Raw genomic sequence first — 26,296 nt, forward strand, 5'->3', positions numbered from 1 at the left:
ATTTAATTGCTACATCCCGTAACTCCAGCGCGGCAATACTTTGATGGTCGGTTAGAACAAGGCAGAGTGCCGTAACTTCACAGCAGCGCACCCGTAACTTCATTCGAGTGCTCAGGAGCAGCGAGAAACGAAGGCATAAAGCCGTAACTGACGTTACGGGCTTCTACCATAGTTTCCCCTTGGCTTTTTGAAGTTACGCCAAAAACATAATCTTATTCCTCCCAAAAAACAATCGAATTGAAACTTGATGTTTGTCTATATGATAAAACTTATGTTTATTGTCCTAAAAATTACAATAACTCATTTTCGCCAAAAATGTAAGTTACGACCTTTTGCCTTAGTGCGGCAGAGCTCACTCGGTGTTGGAGCAGAAAAAACAAGGCACTCATTGTATAAGACATAAAACAACGTGCTTTACAATTCTTTCCTCCATGCATAAGGAAGGGTGACGTTTACCTGGTTAAGGTGGTCCAGTTTTGGGCAGGGTCTTCCTCCATTGTAAGGCTTTTCTCTGAGCCATTTTGAGCGAACTTTGACCCCACTGCCACAGGATTTGCTGCAGCGCGACCAGTTGGACCATTCGCTGAGTTTACAATCAGAAGGGCAAGGGACGATGCAGGCCTCTTCTATATACCCTGAAAAAAAAAACAGCATGCATGGTCAAAACTTACAGTATATCAAAAAATAAATAAATTACATGTTATTCAGATGGTCTCTTCCAGTTTTTCTTCCCAACTAATGATGACTATAAATAACTATCAAGAAAGCATGCAAAACAAACTACCATCAGATGCTGGTTTTAACTGGATTTTCCTGCAGGGCAATATCGAACGTGCCGTTTTGAAGTGGTTTAAACCTTGATTAAAAATGAAAAGCAAGCTTGTACCTTGCAGAAAACATTATGAGGTGCATAAAAAGTTCAAAAGCAATTGGTATAAATAGGCATGTTTTGAGATGCAGTATTTTTGTGGAGAGTTTGCTGCAGGGTCAGAGAAATGTAATATGCTTATACATTTTTATTATTACTGCTGTTTGCTCGAGCCGTGTGAACTGCCTACTCATTTGGCTCAAGAGGATCAGCCTTTCCCAAGTACATACTGCAGGCCTCACACACACACACACACACACACACACACACACACACACACACACACACACACACACACACACACACACACACACACACACACACACACGTCCCTGAACACCATATCCTTCACAGAAGCCTTTTAAGAGCAGCCAACACTTGGCTAAGAACAAAGTCAAATGTAGATATTGCTGCTTCCAAAATACTGTGGTAAATAATACATTATAAAACTGATGGTTCTGGAAGCTGATTGGTCAGTACATCGTTCCAGATATTCACAAACACACACAGGCAATGAAAACAGCTATGATGTCAAACATATGTTCACCATATCAATGGACAACACACACCGAGATTATTCACCTCAGCTCACATGACGTGCTGAATCTTTAAGCACAGGGTTAAAGGGACAGTTCACCTAAAAATGTAAATTCTCTCATATCTCATTCCAAACCCATTTCACTTTTGTTCATCTTCAGAACATAAATGAAGATCTTTTTGATGAAATCTGAGAGCTTTCTGTCCTTCCATTGACAGCTACGCAACTACCAATTTGACTCTTCAGAAAGTTCATAAAGAGATCGTAAAACGAATTCATATGAATTGAGCGGTTTAGCCAAAATTTTCTGAAGAGACTCGATCGCTTTGTATGATGAACGAAAGTCTTACAGGTTTGGAACGACATGAGGGCGAGTAATTAATGACAGTTTCCATTTTTGGGTGAACTAACCCTTTAAGTTGTTTTCTTTTTGCAGCAAACAGGTCATTTTGTCACTTGCCACTTGCCAGTTGCCACCTATCTCAAAAATAATTGAATTTTTCCCCTCAGGTGTTGAGTGTGGTGTGTGTAACACTGCTTGTTTTGATACAAAAATAAAAGAAAAACTCTGACGGTTTTCAACCCTGTATTTGTTTCCTAAAGCAACCAACTGGCCAGTTTTATTTGTTTCATTCCTTGCCAAAACCAATATTACAAGCATTTGGCACTTGGTGAGTGTTCTTTTTTTGGACTCTGCATGCAACTGTGTGCAACTACTGTGCTAAAGATGGAATCAGTATAATGAGACCAATTTAATGAGGAGACTCAATGTTAGAAAAGAATCTCACAAAATATTCATTGTGAAATCAAATGGGAAAAAAGTTGTCAATAGAAATCGAATTATTTAATTGACAATATTATAATAAAAATATTATATACAATTACATAATGGATTTTCATATTTTGTCAAGAACATCTAATTTTTTTTAATTTTATTTAAATAAAATTGTTCAAACATATTGATAAACAATTAAATTTAATAACGTATATTTAATGCAATTTAATATATATATATATATTTTATGTTATGGATCAAATTTAATCAATGCAAAAAGTCTTAGATCCGTAAAGGTCCTAAAAACAGCCAACAGTTTCTTATATACAGTTTCATATTTGAATGACCCAGACATTATCCTGACATGTTTCATGAGATTCACTCAAATTCTTGAGACCATAAATTATCTGAATACTTCAAAAAAAAAATTAGAACAATGTCACCTCTCTACCTGACATTCAAAACTTGCCACATCTCGTGCAACTATCAAGCAGTTCGAACGCAAGCCGTGAAACATTCACCAACTGAAGTGGGGCTTCTGATTGAAAAATCAAAGCAATTAATCAGAGGTCAAGGGTGAGATTCAGTCTTTTCTCCCTCGAAAGATTAACCAGGATTTGACATGGCCGTGACGGGCAGGAAGAGAGTCGGTTCCCGAGGGGGGAGATACTGCAGCGACCCCAAATACCCTGTACAGTCACAATGTGTCTGTGTAAAACAGCTCTCCCATCTCCTCTGGCCCTCAGTGTTAAGACACATCAATCCTGTTCCACTGCTAACACAGAGTAAATGCCCTCTAGGAGGAGAAAACAAGCCTCCGCTGGCTGTTCGCCGACCACTCGACCCAACATGTAACGCTCTCTGTCCCTACAGCCAGTTCAGAGGTGGCAGGACGCCACTGGCCTTCACCAAACATGGCAGTCCTCGTGTTATTCTGTTGTGCCCGTAGTGACCTCATTCCTTCAAAACAATCCACATCCCGACTCTGAGCCAAACACACGAACCAAAGGGTGAGTCATCAAAGAAAAACAAGTTAGTTTCACAGTTACTTACTCTGAAAGCTTTAAGGATTAGTTCAAAATCTGTCTGTTCCTGAACACACAATATAGCACACAAATCATACAGCATGGACTAGTTTTATGCTCTAGTCATGCTGTATGCTTCAATTGCATGGAAAGAAACTATGTTTTTGGACTTGACAGTAAATAATAAGTGGAATGGCATGATGACTGTATATGTTAATTTTTTAAGTGAACTAGTCCTTTGAATCAGGCTGTTAAGGGCAAAGCATGAACATCAGAATCCCATCACAAATGCAATAGTTTTTGAAGCTTGTAAATACAAAATTAAACATTCATGTTAAAAACAAATTAACATTTCATTCCTGATTAATTTCAGGACCGTATAAAAGTTTGGGATTGGTTAAGTACGTTTTTTTATGCTTTTGAAAGAAGGCTCTTATGCTCAACATTTATTTGATTAAAAAAAAAGAAGAAAAAAACAGAAACGGTAATATTGTGAAATATTATTACAATTTAAAATAACAGTTTTCTATGTGAATACATTTTAAAATGTAATGTATTCCTGTGATGCAAAGCTGAATTTTCAGCATCATTACTCCAGTCTTCAATGTCACATGATCCTTCAGAAATCATTCTAATATGATGATTTAATGCTCAAGAAACATTTCTTATTATTATCATCATCAATGCTGAAAACTTCTTAATGCTTAATATTTTGTGGAAACTATGATTATTTTAAAGTACAAAATGAAATAGAAATCACTGTTGCATTATAAATGTCTATACTGTAAATACTTGCTCTATAAGTGTTAATTTTTGTAAAAACAAACAAACAAAAACTTACTGACTCCAAACTTTTGAACGGTAGTGTATGTATGAGCGGAAGCAAATACTATGCAGAACTGCTGTATCTGTTGCGTTTAAAAAAACATTCAGAAATAAACATGCATTTATGTTTAGCCCTTTTTTAGAGAAGAGATATGAGAGTATTTAAGGATTTCTTTAGTAGCCTAAGGCAGCATGTAAGACAGAACCTTCTATTAAGAGGAACTGTAGTGATTAACCCAGCGAGAGAGAGCGAATGGCTCCGCTCCAAAACCTTCTGAGCTGCCTTCTAAGACAGTCTCTTAACAGTGCACAAACACATATTGGGTAAAGTAGTAGTAGGATTTCATTATCTTTATAAGTATTTGTCAGTATTTGTATCAGTATTTCCTGAATTACAGTACATCACTATATTTAGAATCAACATCCAATTGTTTCATCAACATATTGGATTTTTTTCACCGAGGCTGTCGCAATTCAATATAGGATTGTCTTTTCCGTGAAGGATATATGCGATGCTGCCTTTGGCGATACCTTACAATGCAGCCTACGTAGCCGCTCACTGGGTTTTGGAACAAAGATTTTGACAGAGAGAGTAATGGGATTGAAGAAAAAAGATAAAGAAAGATGATGAGGGATTTGCTGATGACATCACCACTCCGGGGAGCTTTAAGAGGCGCCGCATGGAGATCCATAAAGCCCATGAAGTGGTGAAATGTCCCCGGGAGGGCATTCGTGATGCATTGATGTTTTCTTGCAAATAATTTAACTTAAATCAGTTGTGGAGTTCAATTCTCAAGTCTTTCAACTCATGGGAAATAAAGTAGAGGAAGTAACTGAATAATACAACATTTGAGCCTTTTGCCAGGATTATTATAAGCTCATGGCAACTCTTACTTCATTATCATTTGACAACTCTCATTTCAGTTTTTAAACGTGGGCTGCTGATCAACCTACATCATCATTATCATCAGTATTTATTATTGATGTTTGCCCAGTCAAGCATCACTATTTAAATAGCTCATATAACATCATAAATTGCAACAGATTTTCTTCACTAGATGATTTCTGTTTGATCGTAACTAAAATTAGGGTCATTATTAGAGTTCAAATTAATCCATATATAATATTGCATTTCCTACTAATGTTACCAGTTAACTGGCAACTTTATGTAGTCACCAAAGCTCATTTTTAAGATTTTATAGATTTTTACATATAATCATTTATATAAATATTTACATTTATTCCTTATTTCTATATAAAGAATAAACATATAAAAATTCAAATGATAAATATATATAATAAATGTATAAATATAAAAATGTGTATAATTATATTATAAATACAAATAATATAAAAATATGTATATTACAAATATAAATAATAAATATATTTTTTTAAATTAAAAAATGTATATAAATATATAAAATAAATAGAAAATGCACAGTTTGAATATATATATATATATATATATATATATATATATATATATATATATATATATATATATATATATTTTTTTTTTTAATATTATTTATATTGCAGTGTTTATTTATGACCCTGATGTCATGAAAATCATTAGTGCATAAAAAAAAGAGAAAAAAATGAAAATCATTTGTTCATAAAAAAAAAGAAAAAAGAAAAAAGGATTCAGTCCTAAATGAGAACCCGTTCTCAATTCCCATCCCCACGTGGGCCGTATGCTGCAAAAGCGAGAGTATCTGTCAGTGGTTAAAGTCAGCTCTGATTAGGCCCAGTCCCGCGGACAGCATGCGGTCTTTAATGAGGGCAGAGATTTATACCTGGAGATCAGCCAGGCGAAACAGCCACTCAGACAGAGGGCAGAACCAACCGAGCGGCGCCTGGTGCTCTTACCAGCCTGCTCGTCATACAAATAACAAGATTAAGTGAGCAATGCACCAGAAGCTTCACTAACAGAGGAGATCATTTAAAGACAGAGCAGAAGAAAGGTCACTAGAGAGAGGAAGTTATAGACAATGACGAATTAACAGGGATGAAACAACACACGGTCAAATGGAGGTGTGATTCACCTGCCCCTAAACTGCATAAAACATAAAACTACCCTGTTCCTAAGTGGGCTGTTATTAGCCAGACTCAGTTTGACTTGAATTGAAGATGAGTAGATTTTCAGCATAAAGCAAATCATATGTTGTAGGTACGACTTGATTGGACACACCAAATTTAGACATGAATGATAGGAGTTTTTTTTATAAATGAATGAATAAAAACTTTTATTCGATTTTTTTTGCCGTTTTTGCCTTTTATTAGGATAGGACATTAACTAGACAGGAGGTGGTGGGGTGGGGTGGGGTGAGGTGAGGGGGAGAGAGAGAGAGAGAGAGAGAGAGAGAGAGAGAGAGAGAGAGGCGATCGGGAAAGGTCCACGAGCCGGGACTCGAACTCGTGTCTCCCGAAGCACAACGGCGCAACATGTTGTCCACGAGGCTATCAGCCTAACGATGATTTTCTTTTCCATTTCAATAACCTTCAGGCATAAAAATAATAATTCAATTTTGGCAGGGTTTTCCATGGCCGTGCAAACCTATTTAATTAAAATTCTTCAAAGTAGCTTATTTTTATTAAAATTAAATAAATAAAGCAAATAATTAAAAAAAAACATTGCTAAAGCTTCAGTTTTAAATGCTTCAAGCACTTATATTATCAGCTTAAAAAATAAAATAAAAATACTATATTTGTCACAGGTTGGTTCCACAAGGAAGCAAGTAGAGGATTCATTAGCAGCAGCCAAACTTTATTAAACTAAATAAACCAAACAAAACACTCTGGCACATGAAGACACAGAAGAAGAAAACAGAAGCAACACAATCCAACCTTAACCTTGAAGACACCAGACAAGAACTAAACTGAACAGAGGGTATATTTGTCTCTGATACAGTAGGAAATTAAATTAAATTGAATTGAATGTGGAGGATTTTAACTGTGACAAGATGATTGACAGGGCAGTTTAAACAGTGACTGGATGCATGTAACTAAAGCCCCTTTCACACAGCGCTTTGAACCCGGGAAATTGCCGGCAAATTGCCAGAGCGCCTTCTGTGTGAACACAAACACGACCCGGGATTTATGCCGGGATCGATGCCGGGTTGGGGACCTAGTAACATTGCCGTGTTCAGTCCTGGAACTCGCGCTGTGTGAACAAAAGCCGTAATAATGCCGTGTCGTAGTGATGACGCTGAAGCCAGGATCGTTCCCCAGCTGTGAAACGGTGCGTAATGCGCAAGTTCATGATCGAATCAGAGAAAAAATGCACAAGCGTGGTTTTTCGAGAGAGAGATCGCAGCTCATAAGCAAACTTAAGACGCTGCTGAGACATTAAAAGTCACATCGATGTCACATGTCTTTACGGGATTTTTACGGGTTGTGTGTGAACGCACTCTCTGATTCCGGAAAATCACTGGCAGTGTGAATGAACCAAAATCAAACGAACCCGGGTCAAATCCCGGATCACTTTATCCGTGTATTTTCCGGAATCTCTGTGTGAAAGTGGCTTAAGAGACAGAGTGGTAACTTGCCTACTCTTCTGCAACACACTCAGAAGTATGTACTTTTTCTTCACTTTTAGGGCATAGTATATGTAGGCGAATTGGGATGCAGCATAACTAAAAGTCCATAAAAACAGTTATTTAAACAATATTTAGACTGGCTGGTAATAAATGTAAAAAATTAATAAAATAAGATAAAACAAAATTATTAATAATTAATCAGAATAAACTTTTAATTTTTCAACGTCATTTTTAAAGACAATTTTTAAAAAAGCTTTCAAGCTGCATTTTAAAAAATCCACTTGGCTCATAAAGGGGGGGAGGGGGGGGGACGTGCGTAGTCTGCAAGGACTTAAGAGTCAGTTCTTCACAGGATGGGATTTTTTACCATGGCTTGTCTTGGCTAATGAATATAAATTAGTTTAGCGCAGTCTAGGAAGGTCTGGCTAACTATAATTACGTCCTAATGCTTGTCATGACGTCAGTTACATGATGAACTTCTGAACTTCTTACCATGACTGTTACAGCGCGACGTCTCCACAAGCCTGTTATCCTGGTCGTAGCACACCATGGCCTGGTACCGGTAGCCCTGCCCGCACTCCTTAATGTCTCCCTGTACCTTCATGCCCAGAGCGCTCTCCACTCGGCTCTCGGGCAAGATGCAGTCAGACCAGTTACCCACAGGCTGAGCGTTGTATTTGTCACAGGGGCAGTACTGAGTCTCGCTCAGCGGGTACATCTGGCTGTTCTTACACTTATCCTTCTTCTTGCTTTTTCCTGAAATCAGAGGAAGTACTGTAAGTGTTGATTACGGCATTAATTAAGCTCACTAATGAATGAGTCATGAACACTGAGGTCAACTCTAAACCTGCTGCCAGCAGCCAGACTCATCATGTCTCTCTTTCTTACAAAAAGCACAATGGTTTACCATGTTTTTTTCGACATGATATGAAGCTAAAGCATGCAGGGCTGTTCATTTACAGTATAACAACTGGGTGATATATCCAATATTCATGATGTATTTTTGAGTTCTATAATTTTACAAAATTAAATTTCTTACTGATTTTTTTATTAAATAAAAGCAGAAAACAAAAATCAAGATATTCTGAATATTGTAAAATGTCGTATATTGTCTTTTCTTTGCATTACCCAGTCGTAGAAATACATTAAAATATGTTTGGACCATAATGAGGATAATCCCTTGAGCTAGAAGTCATTTAGCATTTATGCCATCTCTGGTTCAGTGATTTGCTCATGGAAACTAATGGTACAGTAATACCTCCTGAGTTCAAACCACAGTGTTAATGATGCATATGTCCTAATTACCCACGAGAGCTCTCCTCCGCGTACGAACCCCTACACAGTCCGAGCTGCAAGGAGAGAACTTGGACCAGTTGGTGAGCTGGCAATCGTCTCTGCACGGTAACAGGCAGGGCTGGCTCATAACAGGCATGCTGCTGGCAAACTTCAGACACTGCACAACATCAGCCACTGTCCCATCCAGCTGCCTACATGAGATAGCTGCAGATCACACACACACACACACAGCGGTGAGAGACGCCTGCTGATTACAGAGAGGATGTGGCACAGCACCAGATACTGAGAGAAAAGGTGCAGGTGAACAGAAGATGCTTATTTATAGAACAGAGAGAGAGAGAGAGAGAGAGAGAGAGAGAGTCATGCGGTTCACTTTGATCAGAAACCAGTTTAAATTATGCATTATATTTCTGTAGTTTTTATATAATTCAATAATTTTTCCCCAGTTGTTCCCCAATTATACTTATTAGGATCCAATAAGACTTTGTGTATAGCAATATCTGAAAAATTATTTCAGAGCATAACGCGCTGTCTGTGAATGTCCGTCTATGTGACACACGACGAACAATAACACACACAATTATGCAACTGAACTGTCCGTTTTGTCGAATATCCTCATAAGAGCAGTCTTAAATGAGTTAAACAAAGTCTTAAATTAAAGTTGTGAGAGAATGAAGCGTGTGTGAGATCCGCGTCATGTTCGGCAACGGCTGCTCTTAAAGTGACAGCAGCCACTAATGCTGTCTGTCAGTAAAGTTAATCAAATAACAAAGGTAACAGAGAAAACAACTCACTGCTCTTGGCTAAAGAACTTATGTAGCTTTAATAAGGATTAATCTAGATTTAATTTACAATTTATGCAGAGCAGACTGCTTGATACATTTATTCAATTCCTGTATAGTGACACAGGTAAATATTAAATTTATTATGGGTTTATGTGAGGATTCTTTTAAGTTCACTTAAATTAAAAGTTATATTTTCTGAAGGATAACAAATGTAAAAAAAAAAAAAAAATCATCGAAAGCTTTCAATTACACTGTAATGCTAAATGGCTATAACTAATGCTTAAATAAATACATTTCATAGACACCAGTTGCTGTATTACTATTGGTGATACTGGCCTTCATTCATAAAAAGATGCCATTAAACAAGTACTTAAAATATACTGTCTTTATGTTGTTTCTACATTAATTTGGAGATTAACTGTGAAATTATTACATTATAAAAATATATTAAAAACTTTGCGATTAATTACAGTAAAAATGTGTGAAAGTAAATTTTTTAATCCATTGACACACTACTAAAAACCATATATATTTAATGTAGGATTTAAAATGTATAATAAATGTATATTTACTGAATATAATATATGCTTTCTAATTTACAATACATGATTTATTTATTACATAATTTTATATAGTGGAACATAACTAAAAACCATTTATATTCACTAAAGACATTTGACTTTTGACTTGACCATGACTTTTTTCCTAGGTGTAAAAAATTCTATAGGTTTTTCCCCCTTGTATTCCATTGTAATCCTGATTATTATAATTTTTTTTAAATAAAAAGTACATTAAATGCATGATAGATATTTGGGACAATACTGATAGATAATTATCTTATCTAATGTTAAAATTATGTTAAATGAATGTAAGTATGTTAAACACTATGTTCGATAGGTAAATGAAAAAAATTAACACTCCAGTTTTAAATGCTTCAAACACTGAAATGATCAGCTATAAAAGTAAGCTTATTTTTTTGTGTGAAAATGACACATTATATTAAAATATAAAAAAAAAATAATATAAGAAAAGAAAATCCATTAATAAATAATATAATAATAAAAGGCTAGAACCCAATAATGATACGGTCCATATAAATATATGCACCACTATTAAGACAGCTACAATGAGTCCAACATGAGCAGTTCAGAGAGTTACTACATTTGTAAAGATAGGCCTGTTAAGCTTTTGTCATTCCAGTGAGGCTGTGTAATCTATTAAGACACACAGTCACGTTGGAAGTGACGTGAGGACGAGTAAACAGGAACCATTAGGTCAAACTTTGGGGCACTACAGAGTTCAATAGAGTAATGACGGCAACACAAAGACGCCCTTCCGTACTGTCGAAAGCAATCAGATCAAGAGTTTGAAGGATTGCTTCTGCTCCTGTCATGCACTGAAGGGCAAATGTGAAGTCTAGTGTGATGGAAGCCTTTGTCAGACCAATATAATATACCAGTATAATTCATGATATAGTCTTCCACTGCCTTATGAGTGATAGGAATCTCTAAAAGAGGTAACAAAAAGGCATGAAAAGAACCTAAATCAAATGTGAACAAAACGATTATTAAAATACTTTGCTGACTTCAACTGGAAAACTCCAACTAATAAAGCAACAAACTCAGAGGAATAAAGTAGAATGCAAGTCAGCCCATTCTGAAAGAAAGCAATACAAATTCACAGATTCAAGAGAAGATCTTAGATCAGATAATGTACCAAAATTATGGTTATTGCATAAGATTTCACAGCTACAGAAAGACAGTATCTGGACACCATGAGGAAATTCACCATGAATGAATTGTGCACATACTGTCAGAGTTAGCATCTGATTAAAGGAATTATGTAAATATGCACAAAATCGGCGATGAACGCAATCTGCATGCTGTAATTCTCGATTGAGGGCATTTAGTGAATAAGAAACAGGTTGTTGTGCAGTGTGCTAAACACTGTGAATGTGCCCATGAGGTGAAAGATTAATGTTGTACATGCCAGCTGACGAACCTCTAGTCTGGACTCCAGCTCCACAGGTCTCCTGAGCTCCTTTACTGTCTCTGCGGATGCTCCATGGGACCAGCTGACATTTACGCCACTTGTGCGTTTTCCACCTGCAAATTCAAAGTGATATCATTATAATTATCAGCAGAGGTTGATAATTTAGCACACTGTAAATCCTAATTAGCTGACTGAAATATCAGGAACCCCACTGCCTTAGAAAATGAACTCATCTTAATTAAACTGTCCACAATCTGATAACAGTTTTACTTGACTTCATTATTTTTTTATCAGAATTAACCATTTTACTTTTGAGAACTGAGAAAAAGAATTGCATACTTTGAATGACAAGAGGTTGAATAAATAATGACAGAATCTTTATTTTTGGGTAGACTATTCCTATAGGTGTACATATCTTCATTTACTCAAGAAGATCAATTTGAGCAGAAATCTATACTGAAAGTCATCAGTGGATGTGAGATAGAGCTCAGAATAACTGATGAGAGTAGAGGCAGGGCTTGTGGGTAAAGAGGTACCTGTAACCCGGACACACAGATGGAGTCGCACAGTCTTTCTCTTCATAAAGGACGTCCGGACACTCCTGACCTCCATTAGCTGGCATCTGGATGACCACTCGATAGCGAAACTGTTTATTATTCTGCCCATTCAGACCTGCTAAGAGAGACAGAAAGGTAGACAGAACGATAGAAAAAATGACAGACAGACAGACAGACAGATATGATAGAACGACAGACAGACAGACAGATATATAGACAGACAGACAGACAGACAGATGGATAGAATGACATAGATAGATAGATAGATAGATAGATAGATAGATAGATAGATAGATAGATAGATAGATAGATAGATAGATAGATAGATAGATAGAGACAGACAGACAGACAGACAGACAGACAGACAGACAGACAGACAGATAGACAGATAGAATGACAGAACCATAGACAGACAGACAGATAGATAGTGGACAGACAGACAGATATGATATAATGACAGACAGACAGACAGATAGAATGACAAAACCATAGACAGACAGACAAATATGATATAATGACAGACAGACAGACAGATATGATAGAATGAAAGGGTGACAGATAGACAGATACAGAGACAGACATGCAGGCAGACAGACAGACAGATATATAGATAGATATATAGATAGACAGACAGACAGAACAATAGCGTACCTGCTTCACAGGATGTGGGACACTCTGTCCAGTCACTGAAGGGTGTCACTATACAGTCTCTCTTACAGGGCAGCAGACAGGGTCGCACTGACTCCGGCCGAGGGGCTTCAGGACATCTAAGACAACAAACAGACAAACAAGACTCTCAGTGGGATATTAGGTGGATATGGAGCCCAGGAATACACTGAGAGCTCTGTGTTGCACTTTCACCAAAGACCCAATCATCGAAATAAGATTTATATATCAGGCTGATATTTATCTAACAACTAATGCAGGTCACCTGCACACACATGTATTCAAACACTTTCACTTTACATTTCCCTGTTGTTTGTGCCAAAAATAAGTCTTATGGGATGTTTTCTACACTTTTGTAGCATTTTATTTTTCCTCTGAGTATCATTGACTGTTTTAGTCAAGGCTTTATCAGCATTTTCCGTTCTCTCTGACCCTTCAAATAAAGCAGGCAATTTATACTGCTGTGCCTGTAAGATTTCTGAGAGCACACTTCGCATGTGAAATGAGTAACAGCGCACAGAAGCTGGTAGTTTGCTGTCGAGTCCAATATAGTTTTAACAGCTCCATCCTTCAGACAACCTCTATGTAATGCTGCATTACATAGACTGTTGCACAAAATAATCTGCACTGCATCTCAGATAACTGAATTCACAAAACAGCATTAGAAATGGAAACTTGAGCCATTTTTTGTATCAGCTCAAATGGAATCAATTCAAAACTCAAGATTTAGTCTCCACATGGTATTTATTCATGTATTACTGTTTAAAAATATACTTAGTAAAAAAAAAGAAAAAGTGAAAACTTGATTTTTTTACTGTATTTTACTTCTTGCATTACTATACACAGTCTGAAATTATTTGACTTTAAAAGTACACAGGTATGTTTGAAAAAACAAACAAACACCTTTTTAAAGGGATAGTGCACCTAAAAAAAAAAAGTAATCTCATTTACTCACACTTATGTTGATCCAAACCCATATGACTGACTTTCTTCTACAAAATAGAAGATATTTTAAACAACATTGGACCCCATTGACTTTCTATGAACAAATGATCAAAAACAGACATTTTTCAAAATATCTCCTTAATGTTGTTAATTTCGGGGTGAACTTTCCCTTTAAGCCATCTCAAAGCAAATGCATTCGGTAAATATTAAGTTACTGTATATATCATCAAAAGGCTGAAAAATAACACGATTTTTTAGCTTTATTGGTTTTAGCTATATTGCCCAGCCTTACTCCATACAATGGATTACATCAGAATCCTTGTTGAGCAAGGCTCAGCAGCATCTGCACAACAATGCCTCTTTTTTTCCAATCTTATTTTCCCTGCTCCACGGTTACATTATGTACCAGCCAGACGAGGCAGATAAGGCCTCACATCCTGTTACAGTAGTCAGTCACTGGGTAATACTCTTCTTTTATCACTGTTACAGCTCCTCAGTTTCAGATCAGGGGTTAGTTTTAATCTGCTTCTGTATTTTAAGCACTGCTCCGGCTCGCTCGAATTCCCCTGGATAAAGATAAACAGGGATGCAACAGTCCACCAGAGGGACATTCGGTAATCTGATCTTTGATCAAATCCTCCACTGTGAAGGGAGTCACCATGTGCTCCATGTTTCATGAGGGTTGCAAAGCTGCCACAATATAATAAAGCAACAGATATATAAGGCCGATTTATTCGTAATACCAATAGCAGAAGCGGTAAATCCTGCCAGGGAAACAAATATGGTTTGGGTGTGCAGGGCATTTCACATTTCAAAACAGGCAATGCTCATTCTCAACCGTTTTAACGTCTAAAATGGCTATTCTTATCTGCTACAATTAGTTAAGAGTTCAAATGGTTAAACTGCAATATGAAAATGACTTATTAAAAATTAAATTAAATTATTGCTGTTTTTGTTGCGAACAGAAAGGATTAAACTGGAACTTTTTGTAATGTTTCAATAGCATCATTAAAAAAATAGTTCATACATTTAACTGTGAGGAAGAACAAATGCATCGCTCCCTTGCCCTCCCTAAGTTGTCATTATTTTTCAATGATTAACTGCCATAACCGGCAGCGTGAAATATGAAGTGAGGGATCACATTTCCTTGAAGGTTTCCCTGAAGTAGCTCATTAGAGTTTTGAAACTAGAGTTTTGAAACTGGAGAAACTATTGTAACACTGTTTTCGCACTGTTAATCACGTCTTATTACCCTGGTAATCCAGAGTTCTCGCGAGAGCACAAGTTGAATTTGCTCAGCGAGCAGTGGCGGAGCCAGAGGGGGGTCCGGGGTGGCACTGGACACCCCTGACATGCGATTGGCCACCCCGGGTGCCACCCCAAAATTTTATTTGCTACTGGCAGTTGCTGATGCTGATTTATTAAAAAAAAAAATAATTACGTTCGCTGGCAGCGCGGCGCGCGCGCAGTTTTCAAACGGACGAGCAGAGGACGAGAGATGGTTGCAAGCTACCGAACTTCACCGAATAAGAAAACATCATATTTGAAGTAAGTTTTTAAGGTTTAGCATCAGGGTGGTTTGCTCCGAATAGCCTACATTAGGCCTAATACACGCATATGCAGTACCTTGCCGTGTGTACGTTACAGTATACAAATGTTCTAGCTAATGTGAGGATAGGAGATCAAAACGCAGGCAAAGAAGAGCAGAAACAAGTGATATCATAATGCGATCACTATAGGACTATGAAGCTTTATGGGTGTAGGGTGTTGATGGACTCGATCTACTGTGTTTTGATCATCATTATGAATCTGATCTAGATGTAGTCTTTGATAAAAATGCGATTTTCTCAGCTTTTTGCTCATGTTGCTTTTTATGAAACTTGCCAACATTCAAGTGTTGATAAAAAAAGACGCACAAAGCTAGAATAAAACAATTTTTTGTCTGTTCATTCTTTTGGTATGTTAAGATATTCATACAACAAAATGTTCTGGGGTGCCATGAAATTGTGAAAATTACCAAAAACACCATTTTTTTTTTATAGGCTACTGCGAGAAAGAGTTAAGATAAAAATGTTGGTAATTGGATGATGATTAGAATATAAATATGATTGGAATCATATTTTAAATTTGTCATATTTTTGAACAGGGTCAATTAAACATGAAAAGAAAGGGAGATATCAGAGTACTTTTTAAATAAGCACAAACATAGTCCAGTCATTTTATGAAAAAAGGTTGAACAAATTGCAACAGAAGCAAACTCAAATAATTTTGTATCCTCAATATGTCCTGAGTAAGGAAAAAAAGTCTAGAAGAATCCCATTAGGGGAAAGTTTCGAAAACTGTTTCTGGGGATTCACTTTTTATTTTACCTTTTGTCCTTTGCATTCTCCTTACCATTGTCTCCTGTTCTTCCCTCAGACTCGTCCCCCAGAAACAGTCCCACAGACCCAGTCCCAAACCCAATCTCTTGCTTCTGTTGAGTTTGCTTCTGTTGCAATTTGTTCAAGGTTGACCCCCATTTTGGCTTAAAATGACTAACAGGCAGATCAGGTGCAAACAGACCCCAGCCCTTGCATCACCACTGGCTAGTCAGAGTCAGTGTGGTCAGACTTCAGAACCAGCAACAGGTCAGAGCATCTACCAGACACAGGCAGTCAATCACATACCCAATTCAGGAATTTAAGTTGAGATGATTTTGCCAGATTAAAAGGATAGTTCACCCAAAAATGAACACAAAAAAATAATTATATTTAGAAAGAATAATTATAAATTATTATAAAGAAAGAATTATGTTGTATTAAATCTTCCTAGGATAAGATTTTATATTGATGGGCAATACAATTGTTTACATTTTTCAAGTACAATTAAAAAAACAGTTTTTTTTTGTAAATGTGAGGTTTTTTGTAAATAAACGCAGCAGTTCATAACAGACACATGCTACGGTATCTTATCTCCTTAGTGCTTAAGCTTTGTTTTCTGCAAATATTTTGGATGTTCAACACTTATAGACACAAACAGAGTGACCCAATTCCTTCCATAAGCTTTTCCACTGTGTGTGTGTGTGTGTACTGTGTACCCCCGAAAGTAGCAGTGGCCACCCCCTGGCCACCCCATGTATAAAACTCTAGTTCCGCCACTGTCAGCGAGTTACTCTGGCATCGAGTAATGATGCTCATTAAATATGCCCCTCGATCTGAGCTGCACCAATCACATCGGGTTATCTGATATAGGCGGGCCAGAGGTGAGCTAAACAGATGACGACAGCGCTGTGATGTCGAAGTCATTAGTAAACATTGCAAGAAGGCTATGGATGAATACCAGTTGTTTGGATACGGTAAGAGTGTAATCTACCAGTTAGCTCCGCTGGTAGCTAAGCGTATGGGGTTTACTGTTGTGATTGGTCGTAGTGTTATCCAGTTGCGTGCAGTGAGATTTTCAAATGCATGCTTGGTGCCGCCCCTCGAGCTGGGCGATTTTCATTAGTCGACGCCAGACCATTAATCTTTCAGATTTAGGTCTGGATTTCCAGGCTAACGTCTTATAGGATATTCAGTACGACATTTTTGACCTGACAAGAAGTGTGGAACATCCAGAAACAAAGTCATGCAAGTACAATTCCTTCTACTTAAATGAGGAAAGAAATAAACAAAATATTAAAATTATATCACCAAATCAAATATATTTTTTTACAACAAAGATATAATTAATGTAGCATCTTCAGCTCAAATTACATAATTTTTCAAGCGGATGCAGTTAATGCATTTGCTCATTTTAGTGTTAGCATTATTTTTATACTATTATTATATAGTATTTATTATTATTTTAAATTAATTTTTATTTTTATAATTTCAGTTTTCTTGTTAATTTTTGTTATTTTTATTATGTTATTTAATGTCTTTATTATTATTGTCTATATTTCCATTTAGCTTTAATTTATTTTTATTTCAATTTTAGTAATTTTAGCACTTCAACTTAAGCTTATTTCAGTTTGTTGCCAAGGCAACATTTCACATTTTTGTTTGTTTCTCATCTAATATTTATATTTTATTTCATTTTATTTTATTTCAGCTTTATTTCAATTTCCCCAAAAATATGGTTTTAGTAACCAGTTCTTCATTCTAGTTCTGTTTTCGGTTTAATTCAGTTCCCTGTTCTGGGTTGCCTGAGCTTATTTGTTTCCATGGTTTCTGATTGGTTACGCACCTGTTTCTGTTCCAGTTAATTATGTTACCATGTATATTAAAGCCCTATGGCTACATTCAGACCGTCAGTCCAAATCCGATTTTTGTGTATATCTGATTGAAATCTGATTAGATTTACCAAGTGTGAACGGCAAAAAATAAATAAATAAATAAATAAATAAATAAATAAATCACATGAAATGCAATTTTTTACAAATCCATTTCAAGCTACATTCCTTTGCGGTTTGAAATCCTATTCAAATCGCATATCTGGAAATCCTTTTCCGTCAGACTGCTCTGATCAGATTTCGAGTGATTTATGTAATGTTTTATCAGACGTTGTTATAGAAAACATGCTGAAAGTCGCTGCAGAAACAAGGTTGTGTTGTTGCAAAGTGACATACGAGCGATAACGGAGACAAGAAACCGGCTGAGACGACAGCACGGAATAAAGCCGCTCATACCAGACTGCTGAGTGCTGACTAATAAGATGCAGTAGTTGGCTACACATTGTCATGTTGTAAATAAGACAACATCTGTATTGCAAACCCCTAAATGTTGCGGTTGTTGTTGTTGGCGTCTGCCAACCAACCAGAGCATGTGAGCGGAGTGGAGCGGGAGCGAGCGGGCGGATCTTGGACAGAGCGCAGAGCGGCATTTTTAAAAGGACGGAGCGTCGCCTTATTTCCCGCTCCAATTTCGCTCCAATTTCGCTCAGCTCACACCACGAGTCTGAAGCATGCTCAGTCAAACCTAAACCAGGATCCATCTGTCTTGCATAGTCATCATCAGTAGACTATTTTCAGTCAAAACTCGGCTCAATAATGGAGTTTAAAAAGTAGGCTACTTCAAAAAGGAAAATGAGAAGTCACACAGGTGTAGGCTACTATTAATATAATAAAACTAACTAACAATGATAATGTGGTACAAGAAAACGAATGTGGAGACATCGTTTCAGTCAGCAAAGATTCATTTTGGAATCTCAAAAGACACATCTCTCGAAAACATGAACGTGAGCTACGCGAACATGCTGGGAAGAAAACAAAAGGTTAGCAAATTGAATACGGTAACTTGTAACAAAGTGTAAATTAAATATAGCGTAATATTCTAACAAATTCGTTTTTTCATTCAAGTAGACCTAATGGTTCGTTTTATTTAGCCGAATTTGTGTCGTCCGTAATAATATTTATATTATTAGGACCATTTATTCGTTTAATTTTTACAGCAGTTTGTGTGTATGGAAGCCAATTTAAATTTTAATCGTGCGCGTTGCGCAAAAGTTCACTTATCAAAATTCTGGCCTTATAGTTAATTTACTTTTAAAAAATGTATGCATATTTTTGTTTATATAATTTTTATTTATATTATTAGGCCCATTTATTCGTTTAATTTTACAGGACTTTTTGTGTAGGCTATATTCCTTCTTACATAGGCCTGTAATTTGAAATAAAACATTTGAATTTGAAAAATGTTGTTACTCATTAGTTCTTTAGGAGGTAAGGCTGTGGTCTAAGCTAAAAGTGATATAGGCCTAGTCTACTAGATTTTTTTCCTTGTTTGGAGCGAGCGGGGGGGGGCGATTTGAGTGGAGCGCAAATTGAGTGCTGAGCGATAATGAGCGGAGCAGCCTGATGTAGCTTTGAGCGGGGGAGTGGAGGGGTGAACAGTTCCGTGAGCGATGAGCGGAGATTCTCACCGCTCCACTCCGCTCACATGCTCTGCAACCAACGCAACGTCATTGCCATAAAAACCAATGCAGATATTTCGGAAAATGAAAGATCGGCATGGACACACAAATCGGATCTGAACAGTTGCAATACACAATGTGTACGACAGTTATTTTAGATCAGATTCCAATCGGATACACAAAGAATCAAATTCTTTTCCAAATTGAATGCACTTTGATACACATGCAACATCTCATCTCGCTGCTGCTAAAAGAACAAAAAGGCATCTGATAGAAACCAAAGCTCTCATGTTGAATAGTGTGTGAAAACTATGCAGTCTTGTACCCTCTCAGTCATGACACAGCCTCAGCCTCAGCCTCCTCCTCCTTCATCAACCCTAACAGCTGACGATTTTGCCACATTCTTCATAAATAAAACAACCACCATCAGCGGCCAATTTACCAATCCACAAACTGACACACACATTCTACCCTCCTTCTCTCTGCTTTCAGAGGCAGAAGTCTCCAAACTCTACTTTTCCAATCGCCCTACTACCTGTCCACTTGATCCTACTCCCACTAATCTACAAGCCATTTCTTCCTCAGTTGTACCCGCACTCACACACATCATCAACACCTCTCTTCACACTGGTACCTTTCCCATAGCATTTAAGCAGGCTCGGGTAACCCCACTGCTTAAGAAACCCACTCTAAATACAGCACATCTGGAAAATTACAGACCGGTATCCCTTCTTCCATTCGTCATGAAAACACTTGAACGAGTTGTTTTCAACCAGATCTCTTCCTTTCTTACACAGAACAACCTCCTGGACAACAATCAGTCTGGTTTCAAAAGCGGACACTCAACTGAGACTGCCCTGCTCTTAGTAATTGAACCTCTGAGATTGGCGAGAGCAGCTTCCAAATCCTCAGGTCTCATCCAGCTGGATCTGTCTGCTGCCTTTGACACAGTTAACCACCAGATCCTCCTGTCAATCCTAAAGACGAAGGGCATCTCAGGAACCACACTCCAATGGTTCAAGTCTTACCTCTCAGGTAGGTCCTTTAGGGTATCGTGGAGGGGTGAGGTGTCTAAGACCCAACATCTAGCTACTGGAGTGCCTCAGGGCTCAGTGCTTGGACCACTTCTCTTCTCCATCTACATGACATCACTAGGATCTGTGATTCAGAAACATGGCTTTTCCTATCACTGCTATGCAGATGACACACAACTCTACCTCTCATTCCAGCCTGATGATCCGACGGAAGCTGCTCGCATCTCAGCCTGCCTGACAGACATTTCTGGCTGGATGAAGGACCACCACCATCAACTAAACCTTGTGAAGACAGAGTTGCTTGTGGTCCCGGCCAACCCAACACTTCATCACAACTTCATCATTCAGCTAGGCTCGTCATCCATAACTCCACCACTGCCCGATCCAGTAGATTTGCCTTGTACAACATTAGGAGGATCAGGCCCTTCATCAGAGCATGCTACACACTCCTCTCCTCACAAAATTGCACTGGTTGCCAGTTGCCGCTTGCATCAAATTCAAGTCACTGACGTTTGCCTACAGAACAATCACTGGCTCTGCTCCCTTTTACCTAAACTCATTACTTCAGACTTATGTGCCATCCAGAAACTTGCGCTCTGCAAGCAAACGTCATCTTGTGGTGCCATCTCAAAGAGGCACACCTTACTGGTGGAATGATCTGCCCAACTCAACCAGAGCTGCTGAGTCCATAGCCACTTTCAAGAAACGGCTGAAGACGCATCTTTTTCGGCAGCACTTGATCCAGTAATACTAACACTTTCTCTTCCATTCTATTTATAATTGTAAAAAAATAATAAAATACTTTACATGTACTGTACTGCGCTGGATTAAACTGAGAAGGGTCATAGCACTTGTATATTGTTGTCTTACTGTTAGTTTAACTGCTTCTATTGTTCTCATTTGTAAGTCGCTTTGGATAAAAGCGTCTGCTAAATGAATAAATGTAAATGTAAATGACACAATGTTTGTTTCCGGCTCATTCTTCACAATATTGTCTAGATAAGTATCATAAAAAGCCTATAAAAAAAACCCAACAACTAACACTGTCAGAGCAAGAGTTGAAAGTTGAACTGCAGCAGCTGTCAGTTTCTGCGAGGCGCATCAAAGGTCCGGGCCCTGAGCTTTAACATCGCTGTCTGTGTGATTGTGAGTTTTCTCTCAGTCTGACGCTGTGAGTGACACAAAGTGTCTCAGAGAAGGAAAACCTGCGTAAGCTGTTCCTGCCTCAGACCTGGGCAAAAACATGACAACTGAGCGCATTTGCTGCAATCAAGTCTAGACGAGATATTCAAAATGATATGCAGGTCTGAGTGAGGATGTGAATTTTGATTTTGTTATGGGACACATCAAATGCCTCTAAAGCCACATAGACACGACAATGTTTTGGCATTGACAACTGCATATAAATGTCGATATATGGCCGATATACACTATATTGCCAAAAGTTTTGGACATCTGCCTTTATATGCACATGAACTTTAATGACATCCCATTCTTAATCTGTAGGGTTTAATACGGAGTTGGCCCACCCTTTTTAGCTATAACAACTCTTCTGGGAAGGCTTTCCATAAGGTTTAGGAGTGTGTTTATGGGAATTATTGACCATTCTTCTAGAAAGCGCATTTGTGAGGTCAGGCACTGATGTTGGACAAGAAGGCCTGGCTCGCAATCTCTGGTCTAATTCATCCCAAAGGTGTTATATATCGGGTTGAGGTCAGGCCAGTCAAGTTCCTCCACACCAAACTCGCTCATCCATGTCTTTATAGACCTTGCTTTGTGCACTGGTGCGCAGTCATGTTAGAACAGGAAGAGGCCATCCCCAAACTGTTCCCACAAAGTTGGGAGCATGAAACTGTCCAAAATGTCTTGGTATGCTGAAGCATTAAGAGTTCCTTTCACTGGAACTAAGGGGCCAAGCCCAAGCCCTGAAAAACAACCCCACACCATAATCCCCCCTCCACCAAACTTTACACTTGGCACAATGCAGTCAGGCAATTACCGTTCTCCTGGCAACCGCCAAACCCAGACTCGTCCATCAGATTGCCAGACAGAGAAGTATGATTCGTCACTCCAGAGAACACGTCTCCATTGCTCTAGAGTCTAGTGGCGGCGTGCTTTACACCACTGCATCTGATGCTTTGCATTGCACTTGGTGATGTAAGGCTTGGATGCAGCTGCTCGGCCATGGAAACCTAATCAATAAAGCCCTCTATGCTCTGTTCTTGAGCTAATCTGAAGGCCACACGAAGTTTGGAGGTCTGCAGCTACTGACTCTGCAGAAAGTTGGCGACTTCTGCACACTGTGCGCCTCCGTATGCGCTGACCCCGCTCTGTGAATTTACGTGGCCTACCACTTCGTGGCTGAGTTGCTGTTGTTCCCAATTGCTTCCACTTTCTTATAATACCACTAACAGTTGACCGTGGAATATTTAGTAGTAATTTCACGAATGGACTTATTGCACAGGTGGCAACCTATCACGGTACCACGCTTGAATTCACTGAGCTCCTGAGAGCGACCCATTCTTTCACAAATGTTTGCAGAAGTCTACATGCCTAGGTGCTTGATTTTATACAACTGTGGCTATGGAAGTGATTTGAACACCTGAATTCAATGATTTGGAGGGGTGTCCCAATACTTTTGTCAATAAAGTGCATCTTCAATGTTTAATGTTATTATTTTCATTAAGAAAATAGGGCCGATATATTAAAGCTGATAAATAATGGATTACTTCCTTTAGCTGAGCCACTTTAGATGTGCACTGTTCATCATGATGGTTTTGAATTGCTTGAAATATAATTGGAATCACTTCAATAAAGGAAAATACAGTTAAGTGCAACATGTGCAGTGCAAGTCATATAGGCTACATAAAATTATGACAACATTATAATTGTGTGCTTGGGACATGGCTTTTACTGGTGAGAATTTTTTATTTTTATTTTTATCATTCTCTCAAAAATGATATAAAAAATTGATTGTAGATACATCGGCCAATATATTGCAATTTCTACCACATTCAGAACATCGATAAATGACTGGAATGTTTGAATTGTGTTTTTTTTTGTTGCAATCCTAAAATTCACATTGCAATTTTCAACCCATGCAATCTAGACTAAAACACAGACTGCAGACTGGTCTACTCTAAGTGGTTAAAAGCAAGTGGGAAATTCTATATTATGGCTAAGCCACAATTTGTCTTTGCCAAAAACCCAGTGCTATTGTTTCCACAAAGGAATGTCAGAAGGACATTGTCTAAGTGGATCAATGATGTATTTTTAGGGGGTTTGTTTGTGCTAAGTCTCAAGAGGCCCCTCATCTAGTGGTGATTAAATTGGATTAAAGAATCAAGCCCTCTTAATTACTGCTATTATCATCAATAGGAAATTAGGCAGTCTGAAAATGACTGTGCTAATTAGCCTGTTTGTGACTCCATGTTTATTCAGCTTTCCGCAGCCTCGTTTGCCTGAAATGGAATGATAGGGTTTGTGAGCATGCAGTCTTCTGTAGAGCAATCACAATATGCCACTCAAACATAAGCAACCCATCTTGTCTTCTGAACAATTCTGCATCACCACTAACTCGAGGTAAGATCCACTCCATATGTGCTTAGGCTACATCATAATAACAGATGATAATAATGCAACCTAAAAATGGCCAAAATTAAGATTGCATTGACAGTTATGTCATGAACTCTGTCCGGGCCAAATGTAACCCAATATCAAAAGTACAACAAAATAAACTATATTTTGCATAAAGACAATGAAGACTATTTTAGTATAATTTTAGGACCAAGAATTAACACCCATATCCTCATTACCCAAAAATTAATGCATTAAAATAAAATAAATTATATATATATATATATATATATATATATATATATATATATAAAATGATGCAGTACGGTTTTATGGTAATGAATATCATTGCACTGCCTTTAAACTGATTTAATGGTAAATATTTAAAAAAAGAATCCAAAATAATATATATATATATATATATATATATATATATATATATATATATATATATATATATATATATATTATATTATATTATATTATATTATATTATATATTATTTATATTATATATATTCGAGCTATGAGAATCACAATTGAGAAAAAAAGTCAAATGTCTAAATACATTAGATTAATGGGAATTTGAAAGGAAATGTATCATAAAAACAATGACACAATGCAAAAAAAATATATAAATAAATATTTTATATTACATTAAGAAAATGAAGTACAATAGATTAGCACATTAGAATAATAGAGTAATGGCTGATGAAAATTCAGCTTTGCATCATCGAAATAAATTATATTTTAAAGCATATTAAAATAGAAAACCATTATTTTAAACTGTAATAATATTTCACAATATTACAATTTTTTTCTGTATTTTTGATCAAATAAATGCAGGCTTGATGAGAATAAGAGACAGCCATTCAGCGTTCTGAAACTTAGCCTGTCAATTATAACAAACACTGCGGAAAAGGAAGTTGTTGAAGGATGTTGCACTGCCAACTATACTGCACCCAACAGCAAATCCCCAACCTGTAAGCACTGTCAGAATGTGTCACTCATTTCACATGCAAACAGGTGAGCCAATCGTATGAAATGCTATTTACATACAACATTCTTCTGAGAAGGGAAGCAATATGACCCTTTTAAAAGCTTACTTTTTGGGTGGCACCTGTCCGACGTTGACTTTTACGCAGATGATCTTGCGTGTTTGCACGCCCATGGTGCAGGTGGATTTGTCTGCGCTGGAGGAGGTATTGAGAGTGGATGTGGTGGTGTCCTCCACACACTGTCCCCAGGGGCCCGTCTGCCAGTGATACACGATGCAGGGATGCTCATTACAGTTCCGCACCTCCTGTAGGGCGCTGGTGTTCGGACAGCCGGAACCTCCTGCAAGAGAGTGAAGACATGCATTAGGTCTGACACGTGTCCGGCATCACGCCACAGCAGCTTGAGGATCTCCACACTAGAAGCGTCGAATGTCAACTCAGGAGAAGACTACAGCTACAGTCAAATGAAAGTGAAGTCCATTGAGAATGAATCACAACCAGAAATACATTATCCTGCTCATCATTGCATTTATTTAAAACAGTAATATTGTGGAATATTATTTCAATTTTAAATATATTTTAAACTGTCATTTATTCCTGTGATCAAAGCTGAATTTTCAGCATCATTACTCCAGTCTTCAGTGTCACATGATCCTTCAGAAATCATTCTAATATGCTGATTTGCTGCTCAAGAAACATTTCTGAATATTATCATCAATGTTGAAAACAGATGTGCTGCTTCATATTTTTGCGCAAACCATGATAGTTTTTTTTTTCAGGATTAATGAAAAGACAAAGCATTTATTTAAAATAGAAATCTTTTATAACATTATAATTGTAAAATCTTTGATGAATTAAAGTATTAATATATTTAGAAAAATCTTACTGACCCTATGGAAGTAAATGAATGACATATGACTTTGAAACAAAAAAGCATGTAAAATTGCACTAATTGAAAAATAAAATGCATTGCATTTGCATTTTGGGGGGGTGAAATTCAACATGAT

At 37.4% G+C, this 26,296-nt stretch overlaps 1 protein-coding gene across 1 annotated transcript in view; it reads right to left on the minus strand.

Annotated features, from left to right (window-relative positions):
- thsd7ab (thrombospondin, type I, domain containing 7Ab) overlaps positions 1 to 26,296 on the minus strand; it is a 121,653-nt gene that overhangs the window by 22,244 nt on the left and 73,113 nt on the right. The window contains exons 9-15 of the mRNA XM_084088999.1: positions 25,398 to 25,629; positions 12,855 to 12,970; positions 12,183 to 12,318; positions 11,656 to 11,759; positions 8,879 to 9,073; positions 8,066 to 8,329; positions 451 to 635 (exon numbers count right to left, since the gene is read on the minus strand). Of these exons, the coding sequence (XP_083945125.1) occupies positions 451 to 635; positions 8,066 to 8,329; positions 8,879 to 9,073; positions 11,656 to 11,759; positions 12,183 to 12,318; positions 12,855 to 12,970; positions 25,398 to 25,629 (1,232 nt within the window). The remainder of the gene's footprint in view (positions 1 to 450; positions 636 to 8,065; positions 8,330 to 8,878; positions 9,074 to 11,655; positions 11,760 to 12,182; positions 12,319 to 12,854; positions 12,971 to 25,397; positions 25,630 to 26,296) is intronic.

The sequence above is a fragment of the Abramis brama genome (genome assembly GCF_963993115.1).
Source record: "Abramis brama genome assembly, chromosome: 17".
NCBI lineage: Eukaryota > Metazoa > Chordata > Actinopteri > Cypriniformes > Leuciscidae > Abramis > Abramis brama.